Genomic DNA, 20,283 nt, shown 5'->3' with positions numbered 1-20,283 from the left:
TCCTTAATTTGTGTAATATGAAATTACAGTTTAATGAAACATCACACAGGGAACAAGAGAAATTTAAAGAAAACATTCATTCACTGCCAATTATATTTCAGACATAATTTCAATTTTTATGTCATAGCATATAAATCAGAAAAAACAATGTTAATCAAAAAAGAGCTAACATGTACAATTTAATTTTTATTTTATAAGAACATAGAGGGAAAAATTTTAAAGATCACAATTATTTTATAAATGTTTCAAAATAATGGTCACAAATATGACAACTTTAAGAGGAAACATTGCTTCAAATTTATTGTCCATTCTTTTGACCCTAGGAAGAAAAAGAAACACAATAGTGTTTATTTCTACAAGTTATCAAGGGAAATAGAGTGTCATTTCTGACATTTAATTTAGCCTTTTTTATGTCACAGGAACCCATTGAAGAATGACTCAAGTAACAGCATGATGGTACCACTTAAGGATTTAAGAGGAATCACCAGAAAGAACAAAATTGGTGGTACTGGGGGAATGGCAGAGAGAGATTAAAAAAAGACATATATGTGTAATAAAATACCTGGCATAAGCATGAAAGAGTCTAGAGAAACTATCACTTTTGTGGGCAAAGGCTGTCTAAGGAATGGGGATGCTCTCTGTTGACTGTGTCTTTTGGTCATTTGCAGTTTGCTTTGTCTGGTTTGGATTTGTTTGGGTTTTTTCAAAAATTACAAAAGGCTAAAGATAACTTTCTTTCTTTCTTATTATTTTTTTTTTTGGCTGCACATGCAGCACGTGGAAGTTCCTGGGCCAAGGATCAAACCCACGCCACAGCAGACACCCAAGCCACTGCAGTGTTAATGCTGGATCCTTAACCCGATGCTCCACAAGAGGACTCCAAAAGGGCACTTTCTAAAATCTTTGACTAAGAGTCAAGAGTTTAAATTTGGTTATAAGTGAGGGGAAGATAGTAGACATTTCTTAAGGACTTATCAGGTACCATGCTCTTAATAGTAATAATGTCATTTCATGTTGCACTATGTGAGGTAGGTGTTATCTCCATTTTACCAAGGAGGACCCTCAGGCTCAGGGAGGTTTAGTACTGGTTTGCTCAAAGCTACTTAGGTAATAGGTGATAGAGGAAGTTAATTACCCTCAAACAGTCTGACTTCAAAAGTACCATATCAGGTTCTAAATGTCTCATAAATAATGTGACACGCAATAAACCACTTCAGTAAACCACTGCGCCTTGGTATGGAAATTCAAATCACTTTTTCTATGTATTCCATTCCAGGGATTCTTTTTGGATTCCATAACCATAGTAAATTTCCCCGTAACATGTGAATTGTTTTTAAATTTGAAATACCTCCGTTGGTTTAGGGAAGATTTAACTATGGCTAGGAAGACAGAAAAAATGACCTCTTGTGTTGCAACCTGCTCCTCTGCTCTTCTAGTGACTCTCACACTCTCAGTCCCACCTTTCCTGCTCACCTTGAACAGTCCTCGTCTTCAAGGAACTCACATGCTCAGAGAGGAACTGAGTACATGTGGATGTTATTGCAAAGGAGCTTGGCTGTATCCTGGGTGTGAAGGGAATTGCAGAATAATTTAAAGCAGGGGAATGATGAGTGCAGATCTGAACTTTAGAGAGCTCATTTGAGAGCCCACATGGCGGACACTTCTTCATAAAGACAGCTGGAAGCAAAGACTGAGTGAGAGAAGATGGGGGCCAAATCGGTGTTGTCACAGTTGGTACAGAGAAAAAGGAGGACATAATAGAGGAAGACTTAAGAAGTACAGTTGTCAGGATATGGTGATGGATTCAAGTGTAAAGAGTCAAAGATGACTTTAGGTCTCAGGCTTGTCCTGAGTGTCATGAGTATTGGCCACGAAGTTGGAGATACAGGAAGAAGAGCAGGTGTTGAGGACAAGGAGATGATGAACTACATTCAAATATCCTGAGTTAGATGTATCTGAGAGACATTTAGGAGAAAATGTGAGATGTAGAGCTCATTAGAGCAAGAGAGGGGACTGGGCTATAGATGTGGATATGTGAGGCATCAGCCCCAGAGCGGTAAGTGAGTGTCACAGGTCTTGAAGTGGTGAGCAAAACAAAGGAGCCTTCAGAGGAGACTGAGGAGGAAAAGCCATGGAGAAGGAAGAGAACCAAAGAGAATGCTGCATGGACATCAAGAGAGAGAGTTTTGTGGTGAAAGTGTTCAACAGTTTTAAAGGCTGTAGAGAGGTGAAGATGTGGATTGAAAAGAGTCCATTGGGCTTGGCTATCTACAGGTCATTTGTGGCTAATCTTTTCCATAGAGATTCAGTAGAAGAAAAGAAGAGACACTTTGCTAAGTAAATGGCCTATACTGAAGCTGCTTTATAGCCCATGTTCTTCTGCATTAGATTTATTATAAACTCAAAGCAAGGCATCATTTATATTTGATATGTGAACAACTTGAGCCGTGGAGTGTCCAGTGGCAAACTTTGGTACCTCATTGGAGGTACAGCTGTCAGCCTACACCATAGCCACAGCAACACACTGGAACACTGGAACACAGGATCCAAGCTCTATCTCTGACCCATGTTGCAGCTTGCGGCAAAGCTGGATCTTTAGCCCCTTGAGCAAGGCCAGGGATCAAACCTCCATCCTCATGGACACTCTGTTGGGTTCTTAACCTGCTAAGCCACAACAGGAACTCCATGAGTTCATAATTTTTGATATGGGACAAGGAAAAGTCATTTCCAGTGAACAGAAAATACTCCTCTTGTCAGATAGGTACTAATTACTGTCCAGCACCTAGGAATACTATTGATTTAGCTAGCAGCTTTCTTTTACATCCAGGACACTAGGTTAATTATATGGTATAAGAGAATAAATACACTTAAGAATGATCTTTTTTGCAAATAAAATTAAGTGGAATCATAGGTCTCAATTATATAATGCTAAGTTTTTGTTTTTAAAAAATTGTTTTAAATCGAAGTAGAGTTGATTTATAATATTGTGTTAGTTTTAGGTATACAGGCAAGTGATTCCATTATATATACATGTATATTTTTTCAGATTACTTTCCATTATAGGTTACTATAAGATATAGAATATTGTTCCGGAGTTCCCGTAGTGGTGCAGTGGTTAACGAATCTGACTAGGAACCATGAGGTTGCGGGTTTGGTCCCTGCCCTTGCTCAGTGGGTTAAGGATTCAGCATTGCCATGAACTGTGGTGTAGGTTGCAGACGCGGCTCGGATCCCGTGTTGCTGTGGCTCTGGTGTAGGCCGGCGGCTACAGCTCTGATTCGACCCCTAGCCTGGGAACCTCCATATGCCATGGGAGCGGCCCAAAGAAATAGCAAAAAGACAAAAAAAAAAAAAAGAATATTGCTCCATGTGCTATACAATACATCCTTGTTGCTTATCTATTTTATGTGTAGTAGTTTGTATATGTTAATCACATATCCTCAATTTTCCCTTCCCCTCGTTCCCCTTTAGTAACCATACATTTGTTTTCTATGCCTGTGAGTCTGCTTCTGTTTTGTTTATAGATTCATTTGTATTACTTTTTAGATCCCACATATAAGTGATATCATATTTGTCTTTGTATTACTTCACTTAGTGTGATAAGCTCTAGGTCCATCCATGTCGCAGCACACGACATTTCATTGTTTTTTTATGGCTGAGTAATATATAACACTAAGTTTTTAAAAAGACAACCATCAGTATAATTCTGGTCGGTCTTACACAACAAGTTGAACATGGAGCAAATAAAGGTGCTTTTCCTAAAGCAGTTAAAGTAATCTGTGTATCTGTGACAGCTCTCATTGTACCTCGCTTGAGTAATGTTGCTTGCGTGTATCGCTTCTTGAACTCAAATAGTGAGGCCGTGTGGTGCACCCCAGCTACACATTAGTGTAGCTTAGGGCAGGTTGAGAACCACCTATTGCTGCTGACAGTCTTCGGTTCTGAATGTTAATCTTCTCAAGGGGAATAAAGGTTTATTTCAAAATCATAGACTGAGGCAGATGTGGGAAAGGTGTTTGGAGGCTGGCACCTAAGACCTGTGGTCTCAGAGATGTGGAAACTTAAGCCCATGGTGACTGATGTGTGTCCATGGTGACTGATGTGTGCGAGGTGAACCGCTGCCTTCTCCATAGTCCCCTCTGGATCTGTCTGAGAGGGGACGTGTCATGGTATCACTTTTCACCCTGCACAGCCCCCTTGTGTTTCACCTACATCACTTCCTCTGTTTCTCTCCCTTCTTTCACAGAGGGAATGAATTCAGGCAATCAATAATAGCTGTCAAGTATTCTTCTCTTGAATTAATACAATTTAAAGTATCCCACCAACATGTTACATTTCTAAATGGTTTTGTACTCACAGATTAGCGCCACTCAGTCATTCTGAAATATTCACTGGTATAAATTCAGTTTTCTTTGTTGAAAACTGAATTTATGTGACTATAGAGAATGGAGGCTTCTGATTTCTACACAAGTTTCTGCCCTTTTATGAAACAAAAATTTCTTCTTTGTTTTAAATCTATTTCTAATTTTTTAAAATATAACATTTAAAATTTGTTTAAAAATATCTTCATAGTAATAACATTTTAGATTAAGAGTAAAGATTAAGGGGGAAAAAACCCTCTAGGATATTTTATATTAAAAGATTTAAATGGGAGTTCCCGTTGTGGTGCAACAGAAATAAATCCATGAGGATACAGGTTTGATCCCTGGCTTCACTCAGTGGGTCGACAATCTGGCATTGCCATGAGCTGTGGTGCAGGTTGCAGACGTGGCTTGGATCCTGCGTTGCTGTGGTTGTGGTGTAGGCCAGCAGCTGTAGCTCTGATTTGACCCCTAGCCTAGGAACTTCCTTTTGCTGTGGGTAAGGCTCTAAAAAGCAAAAAATTAAAAAAAAATTTTTTAATTAAAAAAATAAAAGATTAAGTTGACTCTCAATAATTTATAAAGTGAAAATTGGCAAAAAGTAGTTCTCAGGTTACTAGCCCCTTCCCATCTATTGCTCCTTTTTGACAAAGTATCAAGTTTATTTTAATACATTACAATGGATACTTTGGTATCATTTCCTCTCTTAGTAAGTTGCTATCACTCCAGGCATGGTCTCACTGATTAAATAGAAGGAAAATATCCTGGAAAAAATAGCTTCTATTTCTAAAATATGAGTTAATATTTTGTCTGTGAGAAACCTAAGAAGAATTGTCCAGGAAAAGAATGACTATGCAGAATCACTTGGAGTATGTAAAACTGGAGCTACACCACCTAAGAGGTGTGGTCCAGGAGTGAGGAGCCTGACCTCCAGGCCCTGGGAGACCTGGAGAGAATCCTGACCCCACGTGGCTGCCTCAACGTCCTCATCTGTGAAATGGGGACTGTGAGTGAGATTTGGAGCTTCATGAGGAATAAAGTAGGCAAAGCACCGGACAAATAGTAACTACCCAATAAATAGCACCTACAATTACTCTTTAATTACCCGGTTTTATGTCACCACTATTATTAGAGAAAATGATGAGATAAAAGGAATAGTAATGCCCTTTTTCTAGATTCTGATTTTCCTGTGGATTAATTTGAGGAAACTACATAGTAGTGTCTGTGGGGAAGAAATACGGGAGATTCTTACTGTTGCATGATTCTGCTTGAGTTTTGCTTGGATCTACCCAAGGGGATTAGTTCCCAGCAGCACCAGAAAGACCTTGCTGTAGCCCAACATGGGACCTCAGACATTTAGGATAAGAGTCATGGATGAAATTGTTTCAAAACACATTTCTATTGCTAATGATGCCGAGTACATCTGTTGGAAGATTTGGAACCAGTATAATGCTGTTAGTTGGTCTCTTGTTTGGAGAAAAGGATCCTCTACTGATAAATAATATGTTCCCATCTTTTGAGCTGTATTTAAAGGGTTTACCTACATCTTTTATGGCAAATATTTCTCAATTCATTGAAAAAAAAAAAACCCATTGTATCACATGATAAGGGCAAAATATTTTCTTTCCCCCTTTCATTAAAACAAAACAAAACAAAACAAACAAACAAAAAAAAACCCCAAACATAACAATGAATAATGAAAGGAAAACAAACCAAGCCATTCCATTCCATGGAGGAGGGGCAGAGTAGCTGCAGGGGACAGCTGCAGTGCGTCTGGTGTCCCAATTCTTTCCTTTCTCATCACTTTATTACTTACTGGACCAAGAATGTAGACAATTTCAGCTATGGTTGTTTTGCATTTTAGTTTCTCAACTTAATTCCGTGTTGGGCTCATTTGCCTCCTGCACTGAGTCCTAAGACAATAAGGGTCACTTCAGCGTGTTATAAGGAATCACAAAAGCAGGGGGCTCTTACTCCTTTCCCAGCTCCATGCCTTCCCACGAAGCCCTTAAAATTGGGAAGGGCTCACTGTCTCATTCAGCCCAGGCTGCTATCACACTAAATAGACCACATGGCTTAAACAACAGATATTTTTGTTGGAGGCTGGAAGTCCAAGATCAAGGTGCCAGGAAATTCAGGGTCTGGAGGGAGCACACTTTCTAGTTTGTGGACAGCCACCTTCTTGCTGTCTACTATCGTGGAGGAGAGAGAGAGAAAGTTCTGGTCTCTTCATCTTCTCATCAGGGCACTAACCCCATCACAGGGGTTCTGCCATCAAGACCCCATTTAACTAAATCTAATTACCTCCCAAAGGCTCCACCTCTTAATACCATCACGGTGGGGGTTAGGACTTCTACGTAGGACCTGGAGGCGATACAAACATTCAGCCCATAGCACTGACTCTATGCTCTTGTGATTGTCAAAAATCATTAAATCTTTCATGCCTCTTTCAAGCATTTCTTACTCTGATTTTAGTTGGCTACGACTGCATGCTCATACACCATCACTGTGTGATGCTATTAACGTTTGTGTCCCCTCTCTCAAATCCAGAGTTGAACCCCTAATCCCCACTGTGATGATATTTGGAAGTAGGTCATCTGAGAGGTGATAAACTTTAGATGAGGTTGTGAGGGCAGGCCTGCATCATGGGATTAGTGTCCTTAAAAGAACAGGAGACATGGAGTTTCCTGGTGACTTAGTGGTTAAGGATGTGGTGTTGTCACTGCTGTGGCTCAGGTCACTGCTGTGGTGAGGGTTCTGTCCCTGGCCAGGAAGAATAGGAGACAGAGAGATTGCTCTGCTCTCTAGGAGCAAGCCCAGGAAAGGTCATGTGAGCACACAGTGAGAAGGCAGCCATCCACAAGTCAGGAAGAAAGACCTCATCAAAAACCAACCAGTTTGACCTTGATCTTGACCTTCCAGTCTCTGGGACTGTGAGAACTAAATGTGTGTGTTAAGCCACTCAGTCTGTGGCATTTTGTTATAGCAGCTCTTGAGCTGACTGGGACACAAGATGACTTCAATTCTACTAAACTGAGCAGGTGCAGGGAGGAAGAAATAACAAATGTGGTGATTCCTAAGGGGGTGTTTGATTCATTTATTAAAACGTGTTTTTGAACTTAGAGGAAGAAACCTTTAGAAGTGAATATTTTCCATCATAATATTAACTATTACATAGGGTTCTGAAAAAAATTGATTTTGTTCTGCAAAGCAATACAACTACAATTTACCCCAAATCTTCTTTCAAACCATCATTTTTTTCCTTTTAAACACATTTTTGCTGCTCTTGAGTTTCCTTCTATGTGCTATATTTAACATAAGAGAAGTTTAATTTTCAAGCAGATGCTTAAAAGTGTAGCTTTTAAAAGCATTTTCAGTGTCTTGTTTATATGGAAAAAGTGTGAATCAACAGCATATTTCACAATATTGTTATAGTTTTAAAGAAAATTTAAAAATATTACTTACCCCTTTAATCATGTAGGGAATCTAATGACATAACTACACAGAGGTTCATTAAATATAGAATCATTTTGTAGAATTCTGTATCCCCATAAATGATCCACCTTTCCTTCCAAGAAAGTTGTGTGTTTTCTAGAATTTTGATAAATAATCCATTTATTTCATAGCTGCAATTGTGCCTGATAAAACTGAGATTCTTCCTGGTATCCAAGGTTTGTTCAGGCTGCACATGCTCCTTTTGGGCTCAGGTCAACAGTGGTGTATTTATTCATACAGAACATCATACCCCATTATGTCAGCCGCTCATCCTCACTCATGAAACAATATCTCCCACCTCTGTAGATGAAGTGGTGTCAGGGCACCCAGAATGTTCACCAAAGACATGCTTATTAAATTTATCTAGAACTCTCACCAAAACTAGTGCTACATTTTATGCAGATGGGAAAACAGATTCTGTCCAGAAGTTACACCAAGTGAATCTGATGCTAGTAAGAAAAATTTCATCAGAATCTCCTGGGGGCATGGGTTAAAAATGCACATTCCCTGCCTCCAACCCAGGAGCTTCTGGAAGGGATCCAGAAATCTCATTTCGCAAGAACCCTGAGGGATTTTTCTGATGTCACCGATTCCCTTTGAGGAACATGTTTAGTTGTGCTGGGTCTCATACCTAGCTAGAAACCATGCACTAAGAAACTGTTTTCAGCAAGATTGGCCAAGACAAAACCCTGAGCTTAGTTTCTCTCTCTTCAGGCACTTTAGGTTGCTTCACTGTTGGGTTTCCATGGGGCTGGCTTACCAAGCTCAGCATATATATTTTTTCATTCTTTTCTCCCTTTCCTCCACCTTATGTTAAATCTCAATGTCATAGGGGTGGTGTCCGAGATGACAGCTAGATGTCTGATTAGTTAACCATGCTGAGGTGTTACAGCTGTCAACTAACTCTTTAATATGTGGTTCTCCTAAGCATACGTTCCTTTTAACAAATGGCTCTAGAAAGTTAGGACATTCACCACAGGGGAGAAATCCCAAATACTAAACTCCTACAGACCCTGGCAGTAGAGTGGGGGAGGTGATTTTGGCTTGCTTGCCTCATCTCTTGGCGGGCTTCTTGTAAAATCAACTCTGTTCCTAAGATTGTACCGGATTTCCTTTGCAGATTTATGTAGAAGTTGAAGAGGACAGACTGACCACAAAAGGCATTGAGAATGCCAAATTCTTGTCTTCCAGCTTTACTGGTTGGTGTTGATAGGATGAAACTGGAAAAACATTTGGCTAACATAACCCAAATTCACTTGACCCTAACTTGTATTATAAAGGCAGTATGAATTTGCACTGGGAAAGATCTCTTTTCAGAGGGAGGCTGTTCAACCCACAAAGGAGGCACCCAGTGTCAACCCTAGGAACTTGGAATCAGAAATCACTTGTGCTATTCTCCCAGTGACTCTGCTCTAATCCCCCTGGAGGCCAGAACCTTGTATCTTAATGGTCTGGCAGGGGAGGAGTGGATGCAAGGTGGGTTACCAGATGGCCCAGGATAAATCTGGCCTGATTAAGAGAAACAGATCTGGGTTCTGAATCTGGCCTTACAACTCATTAGCTGTGTGATCTTGGGCAAGTTATATAAAGTCTGTAGCCTCTGTTTACTATCTGTAAAGTGGGAAGTTCACTGACACATGGTAAATATTCAGCTCATATTTCTATTGCTGTCATGTCATTAATATTATTTTTTTATTTTTTAATCTTTTAAATTTTTTTTCTTAATTTTAAGGACCTGTGGCATCTAGAAGTTCCCAGGCTAGAGGCTGAATCAGAGCTGCAGCTGCCAGCCTATGCCACAGCCACAGCAATGCCAGATCTGAGTTGCATCTGCAAACTACACTGCAGTTCATGGCAACACCAAATCCTTAACCCACTGAGTGGGGCCAGGGATCGAACCTGCAACCTCATGGATACTAGTTGGGTTTGTTAACACTGAGCCATAACAGGAACTCCTTCATTAATATTATTATCAGCCCTTTTGGAAAAAGTTAGAAGCTAAACTCATGTTGATGTGTATCAGCCTGTTGGCTGGGATAGAAGTAGAAAGAGTGGGAGAATTTTGGTTATAAAAGATACAAGAGTAAACAAGAAAGAGATAAGGCATTAATATGCCAGACTTTCCATTTTAGCATTTAGGATGTAACAAGAACTGGCTCCCCCTTTCTGGAAACTTACATTTATGTGTCCATTCCAGAGAAGTCTTGCAGAAAGCGTGAAGAACACAGTCAGGGACACACAGAGCATGGCAGAGCTCAGGCACAAATCGAAGGCTTGAAGTGTCAGATGGTACTCTTCATAGTGTGGTGGGTCTACACAAACTGATGGGAATTTTGCATACGGAAAAGGAAAGGCAACTGCATAACCAAGGTAATTGGTCCTTGCAATCCCCAAAAATGAGTAGAAGCAATATGGGCCAAGGAGAGCAGATTCCAAGGCCACTGCAAAATGAAGGGCACATCCCATAATGCTCAGAATCACAAAGGTGAAACCAGCTTTCCACTGAAAATAAAGCAGAAACAAACAAACTGTTACTTTGGGAACTAGCTCTTTCAGAAGCAAAATGAGGAAAGAAAAAGATGCTGAGTATTAATCTTTCCTACTGGGAAATGAAGAAGAAATAGGTTACAGTCTTCTCCTTAGGCCTCTTATTCTCCTCTTGAACCTTCACTATGGGAGAATGATATGTCAACAAACTGGGACAAAAATAAAATCAACTCCAGTCAACAAACATCTATTTACTTATCTTCTATCATGTATGTGTTGAGAACCAGTCTAGAGTGGGAAAAGCAAAGAGGAGTAGACAGAATCCCTGCCTTACCCTGGACCTTGTTGTTCAGAGTGTGGTCTATGGTCCAGGAGCACTGACTTCCCATAGGAGCTTATTCAAAATATAGACTCTCAGGCCTCCCTTAGATCCACTGAATCAAAATCTACCAGATGATTCACATACACATTAACGTTAGAGAAGCACTGCTGTGGCCATGAGAAGAGGAGCCATAATCAGATCAAGGTAGTCTTTCTGTACCATGGGATTTACTTGGCTCTTTCCTGTTGAAATTCAGGAACACTAACACTGGTTCTGTCCTCTCCCAACTACAATAATTGATTGCAATAATCACAGGAACTTGTAGAAAACGTTTGGAGGAAGTATCAGATAAAAAATATTCATTAAAGAGAGTTCCCACTGTGGTGCAGAGGGTTAAGGATTTGGCATTGCAGCAGCTGTGGTGTAGGTCGCAGCTGCAGCCCTTATTTGATCCCTGGCTTCAGAACTCCCATGTGCTGTGGGTGCAGCTGAAAAAGAAAAAAAAAATTACTCCTTTAAGACATGGTTTGTTACTGAAATCCGTCATAGTAAGGCATCTATTAGACAGAATTCAATTATAGTTGGAAATCACAGTCTCTGTGTTCCATCCTGAACTAGTAGAGATTTGACCTTCAAATGTATTCTACTGCTCTACTCAATGTCTTTATATTTACCAGATATCTCTGGGTCCACTCTTTGTGAGCCAACAGCAGTAGTACACCAGTTGTGATAGCCTGTGAAAGGAAAGTGGAAAAACAACATCCATGAGAGAAAGTACCTCTGGAAAGTCTTCAATCTGTTTCATAGTTTGACAACTTTATCATGAACTAGAAGAAATAGTAAATGGCTAAATGGATTTATGGCTCTGATTGCCTCTTCATCCATGATGACAATTAGGAAAAGAAGCCATCAGTGTCACACAGACATGATTCATTCAAGCTCATTTTTTGATTTTCTATGTTGCCTTTGCCATCACGATCATAACCTTTACTACTGTAAGATATCACTGCAATAACAGCTTGGCTTTATAACCCTTGCCATATGGTTTATTTTGATTAACTGTCTATTGTTCATCTTTCTCACACGTTACAAAATTTACAAATGGGAGGAATCAGAATGGAAACATGACACAGAACCCCAAAACCCTCCAGGCAGCAGTATGTCTTTTATTATTTGCTTTCTTTTGAGATTCTGCAGTCTCAGCCTCTTGGTGGAATACAAATTCATGGTCCCTGTTTCTTAAGTGACAACGATAATCATTAGAACGAATGCATGATGGGCATTTTTTGTTCTGGAGGCAGTGGTGTATAGTTTTTCAAAAGAGATTTCTTTATAGTCTCTGGTGCAGAAAAAGACTCCAAATGCAGAATGAAAATAGTTCAACAAAGGAGGGAATGGTGTCACTGGAATTGAAAAACAGATAATGAAAAAAAAACAAAAACAAAAACCCTGGGCTCATCTTTGATTTGGCACTGGATCTGATGGAGACCTTTGTGGTCACTGAGTCTGGAAATTGCTTATTCCCAACCCATAAATCATTTGTTCCCGGTCAAGGAATGTTTTGAGGTTGAGAGAGAAAACCAGGAAGAGATGTGCCTGAAATTAGATATAGAATGAGAACAGGGCTAAAAATAGTCACGATTTAAATTTTTGACAGAGAAATAAACATGACTGGATGTATAATATCAACAAATTTAAGAAGAAAAAAAATCAGAGATTTTACCAATATAGTTTTGCGGGATACTGGTTTTTGTAGCTCTGGGTCTGGCATAGTTATTGTTTTGAGACCTAGCTTTTCATTTTCCTGGCATATTCTATTTTCAATATTGGATTTAGAGAATTTGAGAGCAAGGGGAAAAAGCACACACATGTACACTCACACAAAACTTCTCATGTAGTTAAGCCTGAAATTTCAGGCTTGGCATCACCATACCATAATACTCCCATGGATAAAAACAGAACCATCTGTAGTCAAAAGAGGTTGGCTTGATTCTGCAAGAGGAAAGTTTCCAAGGGACCCTATGGAGGTTGAGCCAGCATAAATAGTACAACAAAACAGGAAAATTGTTAAGAGAAACTGTAGCAGTGATGCTGAGCCTGGGGCCAGTCTGCTTTCAGAGGCAAAGTGCTCAACTGACACGTCACTGCTCTGTGAGAGAGAAACACTAAAGCAACTGAGATAAAAAGCAAAGGAGTTTAAGTCCAAGTAGATAGCTGACGTTATCAGACACTGAGATTCTAGGTTGCCTTAACTACTTTGGCACAAACTGTTTCTTTCCTTTCAAAAGTTGAAAAATCCTGCAGAATTGCAGTTGCCTGGTATTTCTGTTGTAGCTGCCAGCTTGAATTTTGCTTTGTTTACACAAAACTTTGAAAAAGATCTTTCATAAGGTAGGCTAGCCTATAAATGCAGCTCAGTAACTTGTTAAATTCACCCTGAAGATGGTGGCTCAGGGGCCAAGCGCACCCCTTTTTAGGGTGCACTGCCATATGTGGGAGACAGAGTGGGGGTGTTTCCCCAGGAGTCACAGGCTTTTCCTTTTCTTTCTTTCATTTTACTTTTATTTTATTTTATTTTGTCTTTTAAGGGCAGTGTCCACGACATATGGAGGATCCCAGGCTAGGGGTCCAATTGGAGCCATAGCCACTAGCCTATGCCACAGCCACAGCAATGTAGATCTGAGCCATGTCTTCGACCTACACCATAGCTCACAGCAACACAGATCCATAACCCACTGAGTGAGGCCAGGGATCGAACCTGCATCCTCATGGATACTAGTCGGGTTTGTTAACCACTGAGTCATGACGGGAACTTCTCATTTTATTTTTAGATAAGGAAGGGGGAAAGAATAAAAATGAAAGAGTTTGGAGGGTAGAGAAGAGAAGTCAAGTGGGAAAAGGAAATGTGGGATGGTCTGAGAGGTGAAGCGTTGGGCAGAGCAGGACAGTCTGGTTGTGAGGAGAAACAGAGAGGAGGCTGTGCTTGGGGAGGGTGATAGCAGAGGGGAGGCTCAGCCCTGCCCAGTCCTCCTTCAGCTTCTCTTGACAGGCTATTGGCTTGCTCATTCCAGGGACATCACTTGGGTTTTGCAAAATTGTTGCTAATAGTCTGCATGCTAATTGTGAACCTTCCCACTAAATCTTTAAATTGCCCTGCTAAGGATTCCGTTCCCAGAAGCAGATTAATTGAAAGAAGCAGAGAGCAGTCACAATAGAAATAGAAACTTTTGGAGTAATCATTATAATATGGGCTAATTTATTCACTTACAGACATCTATTTTGGGTCTATTTCGAACATGGGATGTGACAGGCACTGTTCCACTGGAATAATGATAATAATGTTTAACATTTATTGAGCACTTACTCTATGCCAGGCATTAAACCAAACACTGTACATGTGTTAACTCATTTCATTCTTATAATGAATGACCTGAGGATGTAAGTCTTCCCCTATTTCTTAAATGAGGCACAGAGAAGCTAAATAAGATAAACAAGCTCACCAAGCAATAATTATACAAATAATGGCTCCAACTCTCAATGGAATGTATGGTCCAGATGTGAAATGAATGCCATATAAGAATGTCCACAAAATTAGGCAAGAGTGAGTGCTTTCTGTGTGAGAAGAGCTCAGTGACAAGATACCACTATTGGGTGGGGGGTGGGGATAGTTACTGATGAAGACACCATTGGGGAAACAGGACAGATTTGAAGGGTGGATGTGATTTCAGTGGGAGGTAGTGGAGGGAAGGGCAGTTGAAGCAGCTAGAACAACAGGGCAGTCAAGCTTGGGGACCAATGAGAGAGGAGCCTGGCTGTGAGGAGAAGGAAATAGGTCTTGAAAGCCACGTGAGGCCAGGCTGAGGAGGACCTCAAAAATCCAGGCTAACATATCTGAACTTTGGACAATAGAGCAACATGAAAAGGTTTTGAGGAGGGGGCTAGATTGACACAGCAGAAGTTTAGAAAGATGGATTTGCTGTTGCATGCATGTTGGGTTGGAATGGAATGAGGCCGAAGGGCTCTGTGGGACCTTGGTCTTAAAGCTTTTTTATTTTTATTTTTACAAAACCTATACCCACAGTAAGAAATATATTTGCATAATGACTGTTATAAATATTTTATGTCTAACCAAAATAATAACTTTATTATTTGTGATACACTCTAATATTCTCTTTTCTGTTCTATTCTATTCCACTCATTCATGCTTTACATGCTGCTAGTTACCCTATAGGCTGATTTTATAACAAACTAATGCATAGATTCCCACAGTCTGGTTATCAAAGTTATCAAGGCGTAAAACCTGGGTGGAGGTGGGGTGGGAAGTGGTAAGGGATGGGGTGCAGGATGGGTAGGAAGAAGAAGAAATGCATAGGGGCACTCCTGGTAAGAAAAATAAAAGCAACTCACTGGACAGGATGAGGTGGGAGTGGGGCTGAGATGGGCTGGTTTAGGGCATTGCTGACATAAGCATGGCCCTAAGGACGAGTAGCATCTCATCCTTTGAGAACTTGTCAGACATGCAGAATCTCAGCCTCACCCTAGACTGATTGAATCAGAGCCTGCATTTTAATAAGATTCCTGGGTGATTTATATGCACATTTCAGTTTGAGAAACACTAGAGGAAAAGACAGAGTCAAAATTCACTCCAGGGTTTGAAATTGGGTTCGAAGACTGGGAAGTCAGGAGCAAAAAATAATTGTTTTTAGTGGTAAGAGGATTGCATTTTTGGACAAGTTCAGCTTCAAGGAGCTTAGGATATCTAAGTGGAAAATTGACCATCAGCTGGTTGGAAATCACAGGACTTGTTGAAGCCATAAGAGACTTGAGCAATGGTGCAGTCAAGTCCCTTCTCTAATGGATGAGGAAACTGGGATTTGCATGGGTGAGTCTAGCCCTACCTATCTTGAAGGTTCCCGTCTCCCAGTGGGGTTCTGAGAGCAGCACTGCTGCTGAGCACCGAGTCACTGGACTCTCTAGGCTTTAGCTCCTGTATTGAAACTCACTATACTTCAGTCTCTTCTTCAGAGCTTGATATACAGGTCAGGTTTTCCAGGATTAAGTCAGAGCTCAGTTCTTAAGGCACTATGATCTCCTTGCCGCATACTTTCTAGCAGCTGATGCCTTTAAATAACCTAGTTCAGAAATCCTAGGAAAACTGCTCATCATGTGGCTGTCAGAATTGAGCTAGGAGAGTGCGAGGACGAATATTTGTGAAGAATTTAGAAAGCCTTGAATGAAAGGCACCAAACAAATACAAAGCACGTGCCACCTCTCAAACTCTATCTCTTCCAATATCAAAAGAGATATGGAGTCATTTTCAAAAGAAAATATGATCGAAACTTACAAATTATCTTTCCACCAGAGGAAGACACTTTGCAGACAAGCTGAGAAGTGATTGTCAGGGAAGGTTGTGGGATGAGTCAGAGACTTTTTGAAGTTGACTCTGATCAGACAGAGCTGTGGTTCACTAGGAAACTCAACTAGCAGAAAAAAAACCATGTTGTTCCAAATATAGACATTATTGAAGGGGTACACATTCCTATTGCTTTCCTTCTCATGAGGATTTTTTCCTGCCTTAGTATAAATACAAGCTTGACCTTTAGTCTTTGCCACCCAATCAGAGTTCAACTGTATAAGGAATTCCGTACTATCAGAATGGGATTCACCACTTATTCAATAATATTTATCAAGCAATATTTATTGAATACTTAGCATGTTACTTACTCACTCAGTTTCAAGTGCTGGAGATATAGCAGTGAACAAAATAGAAAAAAAGTCCTGCCTTTTTATAATCTACTCTTGGGGGAAAGGGGATAAAACAATAAATAAGTCAATTATATTCTACATCGGATGGTGTTAAGGGCTCAGGGGGAAAAACAGAGCAGGGTATGAGAGATTGAGATTGAAGTTTGCAATTTTAAATAGGGTAATGAGGGAAGGCATCAGCGAGAAAGTGACATTTGGTCCAAGAACTGAAGAAAGTTCGGGAACTGGTGTATGAGAAGAAGCTTCAGGCAAAGATCTGCCAGTGCAAAGGCCCCAAGGCAGAAACACACCTTGCCATGTTTGAAAACAACAGGGAACCAGTGTGATGGGAAAGAAAAGAGCAAATGGAAGAGTGGTAGGAGATGAGGTCCAGGAGGTAACAGGATAGGGCACCCAGCAGACAGCCAGGGAATGGAATGGGAGAGACAGGCAGGTGGCAAGGGATTAGGAACAAAGGGTTTGGACAGAGAGTAGGGCATAAATGAAATCAATGGTATTAACTAGCATTTGTGTGGGGCTTTAAAATTGGCAAACATCTTTATTATACAATCTTTGTTCAAAGTGTACAAATTGTACAGAATGATCTCTCGGAGCATCTTCAGGGAGACCGTTTCACATGGGTTCTCTTTACCTGTGAATTTCCCCATTCTATAGGTAAAGGCAATGAGGCACTGGTAGAATGAGGGCCCTACTCTTGACCACATATGAAGAATGTCAAAGATGAGACTTGAACACAGGCCTACCTTTCACATCCTAACTCTCTGACTTTACCTCCCCAGGCTGTCACTCTCAGAATTAAAAAGCCACCAATGCACTCTGTGCTGGAGACATGTTGTATCATTGCTCTAGGCCTAATGAGTCAAACAGACGTGTGGTAAAGAACAAGCATATATTCAATAATTCGTGATCCTAAGCAAATCACCATTATCTGTTGACTCTATTATGATAGACCCTGCAGGGATAGGCAAAGAATGATAAGAAATGGATACAGGAGTTCCCGTCATGGCGCAGTGGTTAACAAATCCGACTAGGAACCATGAGGTTGCGGGTTCGGTCCCTGCCCTTGCTCAGTGGGTTAACGATCCTGCGTTGCCGTGAGCTGTGGTGTAGGTTGCAGACGTGGCTCGGATCCCGCGTTGCTGTGGCTCTGGCGTAGGCCAGTGGCTACAGCTCCGATTCGACCCCTAGCCTGGGAACCTCCACATGCCGCAGGAGCGGCCCAAGAAATAGCAAAAAGACAAAAAAAAAAAAAAAAAGAAAAAAAGAAAAATGGATACAGAGTTGGGCTATAATCATGGTTTTGTTAAATGTTGGGTCAGTTGTCAAGTCAGAATTTTTAAAAAATCAGGATTCATGTCACATGGAAGGTGAGGTGTAGTTTTGTGAAACTTCTGTTACACAGATCTTGTTATATGTGTATATCAATATCTATTACCTCAAGAGAAATATATAGATGTATTTATGTATGTTCCAGGTCCTGATGTAAAATACTTTTCTTACATGGGGTCGCCAACAAAAAGTTTGGACACTGTTTGTATAAATGTAACTGCCACCTCTTCATGCTATGTTTAATAAACATTTCTTTGACTGACTGTGGGGTTTGAGGTAGGTGTTGGGGAAAAGGAAAAGTTCAAGACTTGGGTGGTGGTTGTAAAAGACTGCATTAAATAAAGAAAAGGAAAATACCATCAAAAGCTTTCCACATTCAGTTCCACGTTCCTACCCTCCTGCTTTCCTCCATCTGCATAACACCATCTGCACTAGATCGAGTTCATTTTACATCAAGACCTTGTTTTATTCTCTATGGTAACTTGAGCAGGTAGTAGGCCATCAATACCTATTTATTTAATAAATTAATTGCAATTATATTCTTAGGGTCTTGCTTTTAGATGATATCCCAGTTAAAGTTTGTTGTTTTTTGTTTTTTGTTTTTGCTTTTTAAGGCCACACCTGCAGTATATGGAGATTCCCAGGCTAGGGGTCGAATTGGAGCTACAGCTGCCAGCCTACATCACAGCCACAGCAACGCCAGATCCGAGCTGTGTCTGCAACCTATACTACAGCTCACGGCAACACCGGATCCTTAACCCACTGAGTGAGGCCAGGGATCGAACCTGCAACCTCATGGTTCCCAGTTGGATTTGTTTCCTCTGTACCATGACGGGAACTCCAAAGTTTGCTTTTTTAAAGACTTAAAACACTGCCCCTCCTGAGAGCGGCTACATTTTAATAGAAAACTCCTTAAGATCAAAAAGCTTCAAAATCAAATTATTTTACATTCCAGTAGTGATTGTTAGGAAGCCCAGGAAACAATGGGAGAAGTTTTGATGGGTCTTCTTCGGGCCTCTATAACTCCCCTTTAATTGTACCACCACGGCAGCCACCTACTCCTAAGGCCAGGTGTGTTTGTTTCTTTGACCCAGGGAACTGGGGAACTGGTGTCATCGTTCCTCTGTGTGATCATTCAACGGGCAGATATTGAACATTTAGGTAGTGCCCACATGTATTTGGTACATGTGAAGTCTGAAGTTAGTGAAGTCCATCCCAGAACTTTTTAAATTAAGTTCAGTTCAAACAGTTGTGCGCAAAGAAAAAGATGGGAGAACTAAGATTTTGGGCTTGCCAACCTCTTAATCATGTAAACACACCTCATTGTTTCTAGTAAAAGCGTTAGTCCGAAAATCACTTTCACTTGTTCTCATTTGATAATTATTTTCATGGTTTATAGTTTTTTTCAAAATTCAAATTACAGACGATTGATTCCAGTTTCTTAGGATGTCAAGGTGAGATCAACTTTTTAAGAATTTCTTGAACAGCATTTTATTACAGTATACATGATATACTGTATATATGATTAAATGATATTAAGAAAACCCTATATTTAAAAGATAATTAATAGAAAACAATGTTCTAAGGTTTTTGATTTTCTGCAGAACTTTGATGTCAATGTTGTTGGAAAACTTAAAAAGAACATGTTATTATGGTCCTTCTTCCCCCTTCTTTCCTTCATTTCTTCAATATAGGTAATAAAAGATTTTCTCCTACCAAGGCTCCATCCCAGATGGGGCAGGCAATCCAGACACTCCATCCTGTGAACCAAGGCTTGTAGGAAAAGACTGGGAAGAAAGCAATAACTCCAGAGAGTACACTGAGAGCCCCCAGAGTGATGAGAATCTGGCCAGCAGCCTGGTATAAGCCCTGCATTTTCTTCTGTGACTTGGGCCCTAGGTCTCAAAGATGTTTTGTTACCAAAACATGAGAGTATGTCAGGCTTCATAAAACACAAGTTTCTTAGAGACGGTAGCCAAGACACACGTGGACTGTTGATCTGCTTGGAAACAAGATTATACTGGTTTTTAGTGAAATAATAATAAAATGTAGTGAAATAATCCTCAACATAAATTGGACACAATAAATTCTTATACCAATTTACTTCACAGAGAGAGAGAGAGAGAACTCATTCCTCATTTGGGGTAACCGCCTTCATTCCCTTCATTCTGCCCTGTCGTGGGGAGTGACCACTTCCTGGCTTAATCAGATTCAAAGGCTTGCTGACTGAGCTAATTGTTTCTCTACTCAACCTGCCTGGTGGTTCCAGCATAAAGCCAACATCCTTTGTGCACAATAGATCCACATTCCCAGCACAATTTCCCACAAAACAAAGTAAAAATAAGCACTCTGATTACTTTTCATTACATTTAATTTAAATGATTTAAAGCAAAAACAAGGCCTCTCCCCTGCTCCCCTTCAAAGTGCAATTCTACTACAATTATTTCTGACTTTTTGACATGGATTCAGCCTCAAAAAGGCTAAGTTCCATGATGGGCTTCTGCACTCTTTTCACTAAATCAG

The 20,283-nt window shown here is 40.4% G+C and overlaps 1 protein-coding gene across 1 annotated transcript; it reads right to left on the bottom strand.

Annotated features, from left to right (window-relative positions):
- Positions 1–213: 213 nt before the first annotated feature.
- On the bottom strand, positions 214–19,656 carry TMEM212 (transmembrane protein 212). Its single transcript, XM_047755262.1, has 4 exons — positions 19,477–19,656; positions 11,340–11,399; positions 10,035–10,358; positions 214–319 (listed from the first exon to the last, which is right to left on the bottom strand). Exons 1-4 carry the CDS (start codon positions 19,633–19,635, stop codon positions 299–301), a joined length of 564 nt encoding a protein of 187 aa, XP_047611218.1. The 5' UTR covers positions 19,636–19,656; the 3' UTR covers positions 214–298.
- Positions 19,657–20,283: the final 627 nt, after the last annotated feature.

The sequence above is a fragment of the Phacochoerus africanus genome, chromosome 1 (genome assembly GCF_016906955.1).
Source record: "Phacochoerus africanus isolate WHEZ1 chromosome 1, ROS_Pafr_v1, whole genome shotgun sequence".
In the NCBI taxonomy this organism is placed as follows: domain Eukaryota; kingdom Metazoa; phylum Chordata; class Mammalia; order Artiodactyla; family Suidae; genus Phacochoerus; species Phacochoerus africanus.
The sequence above is the reverse complement of the archived record's forward strand: the minus strand, read 5'-3'. Positions and strand labels throughout refer to the sequence as shown.

Bases quoted from the DNA above. Each gene is read 5' to 3' on its own strand.
- TMEM212 (XM_047755262.1), bottom strand. From the start codon at position 19,635: ATGCAGGGCTTATACCAGGCTGCTGGCCAGATTCTCATCACTCTGGGG. The intron at 11,400-19,476 runs GTAGGAGAAAAT...TTCCTTTCACAG, and splicing joins CCATCTGGGATGGAGCCTTG to GCTATCACAACTGGTGTACT. The intron at 10,359-11,339 runs GTAAATATAAAG...CTTTATTTTCAG, and splicing joins AGTGGACCCAGAGATATCTG to TGGAAAGCTGGTTTCACCTT.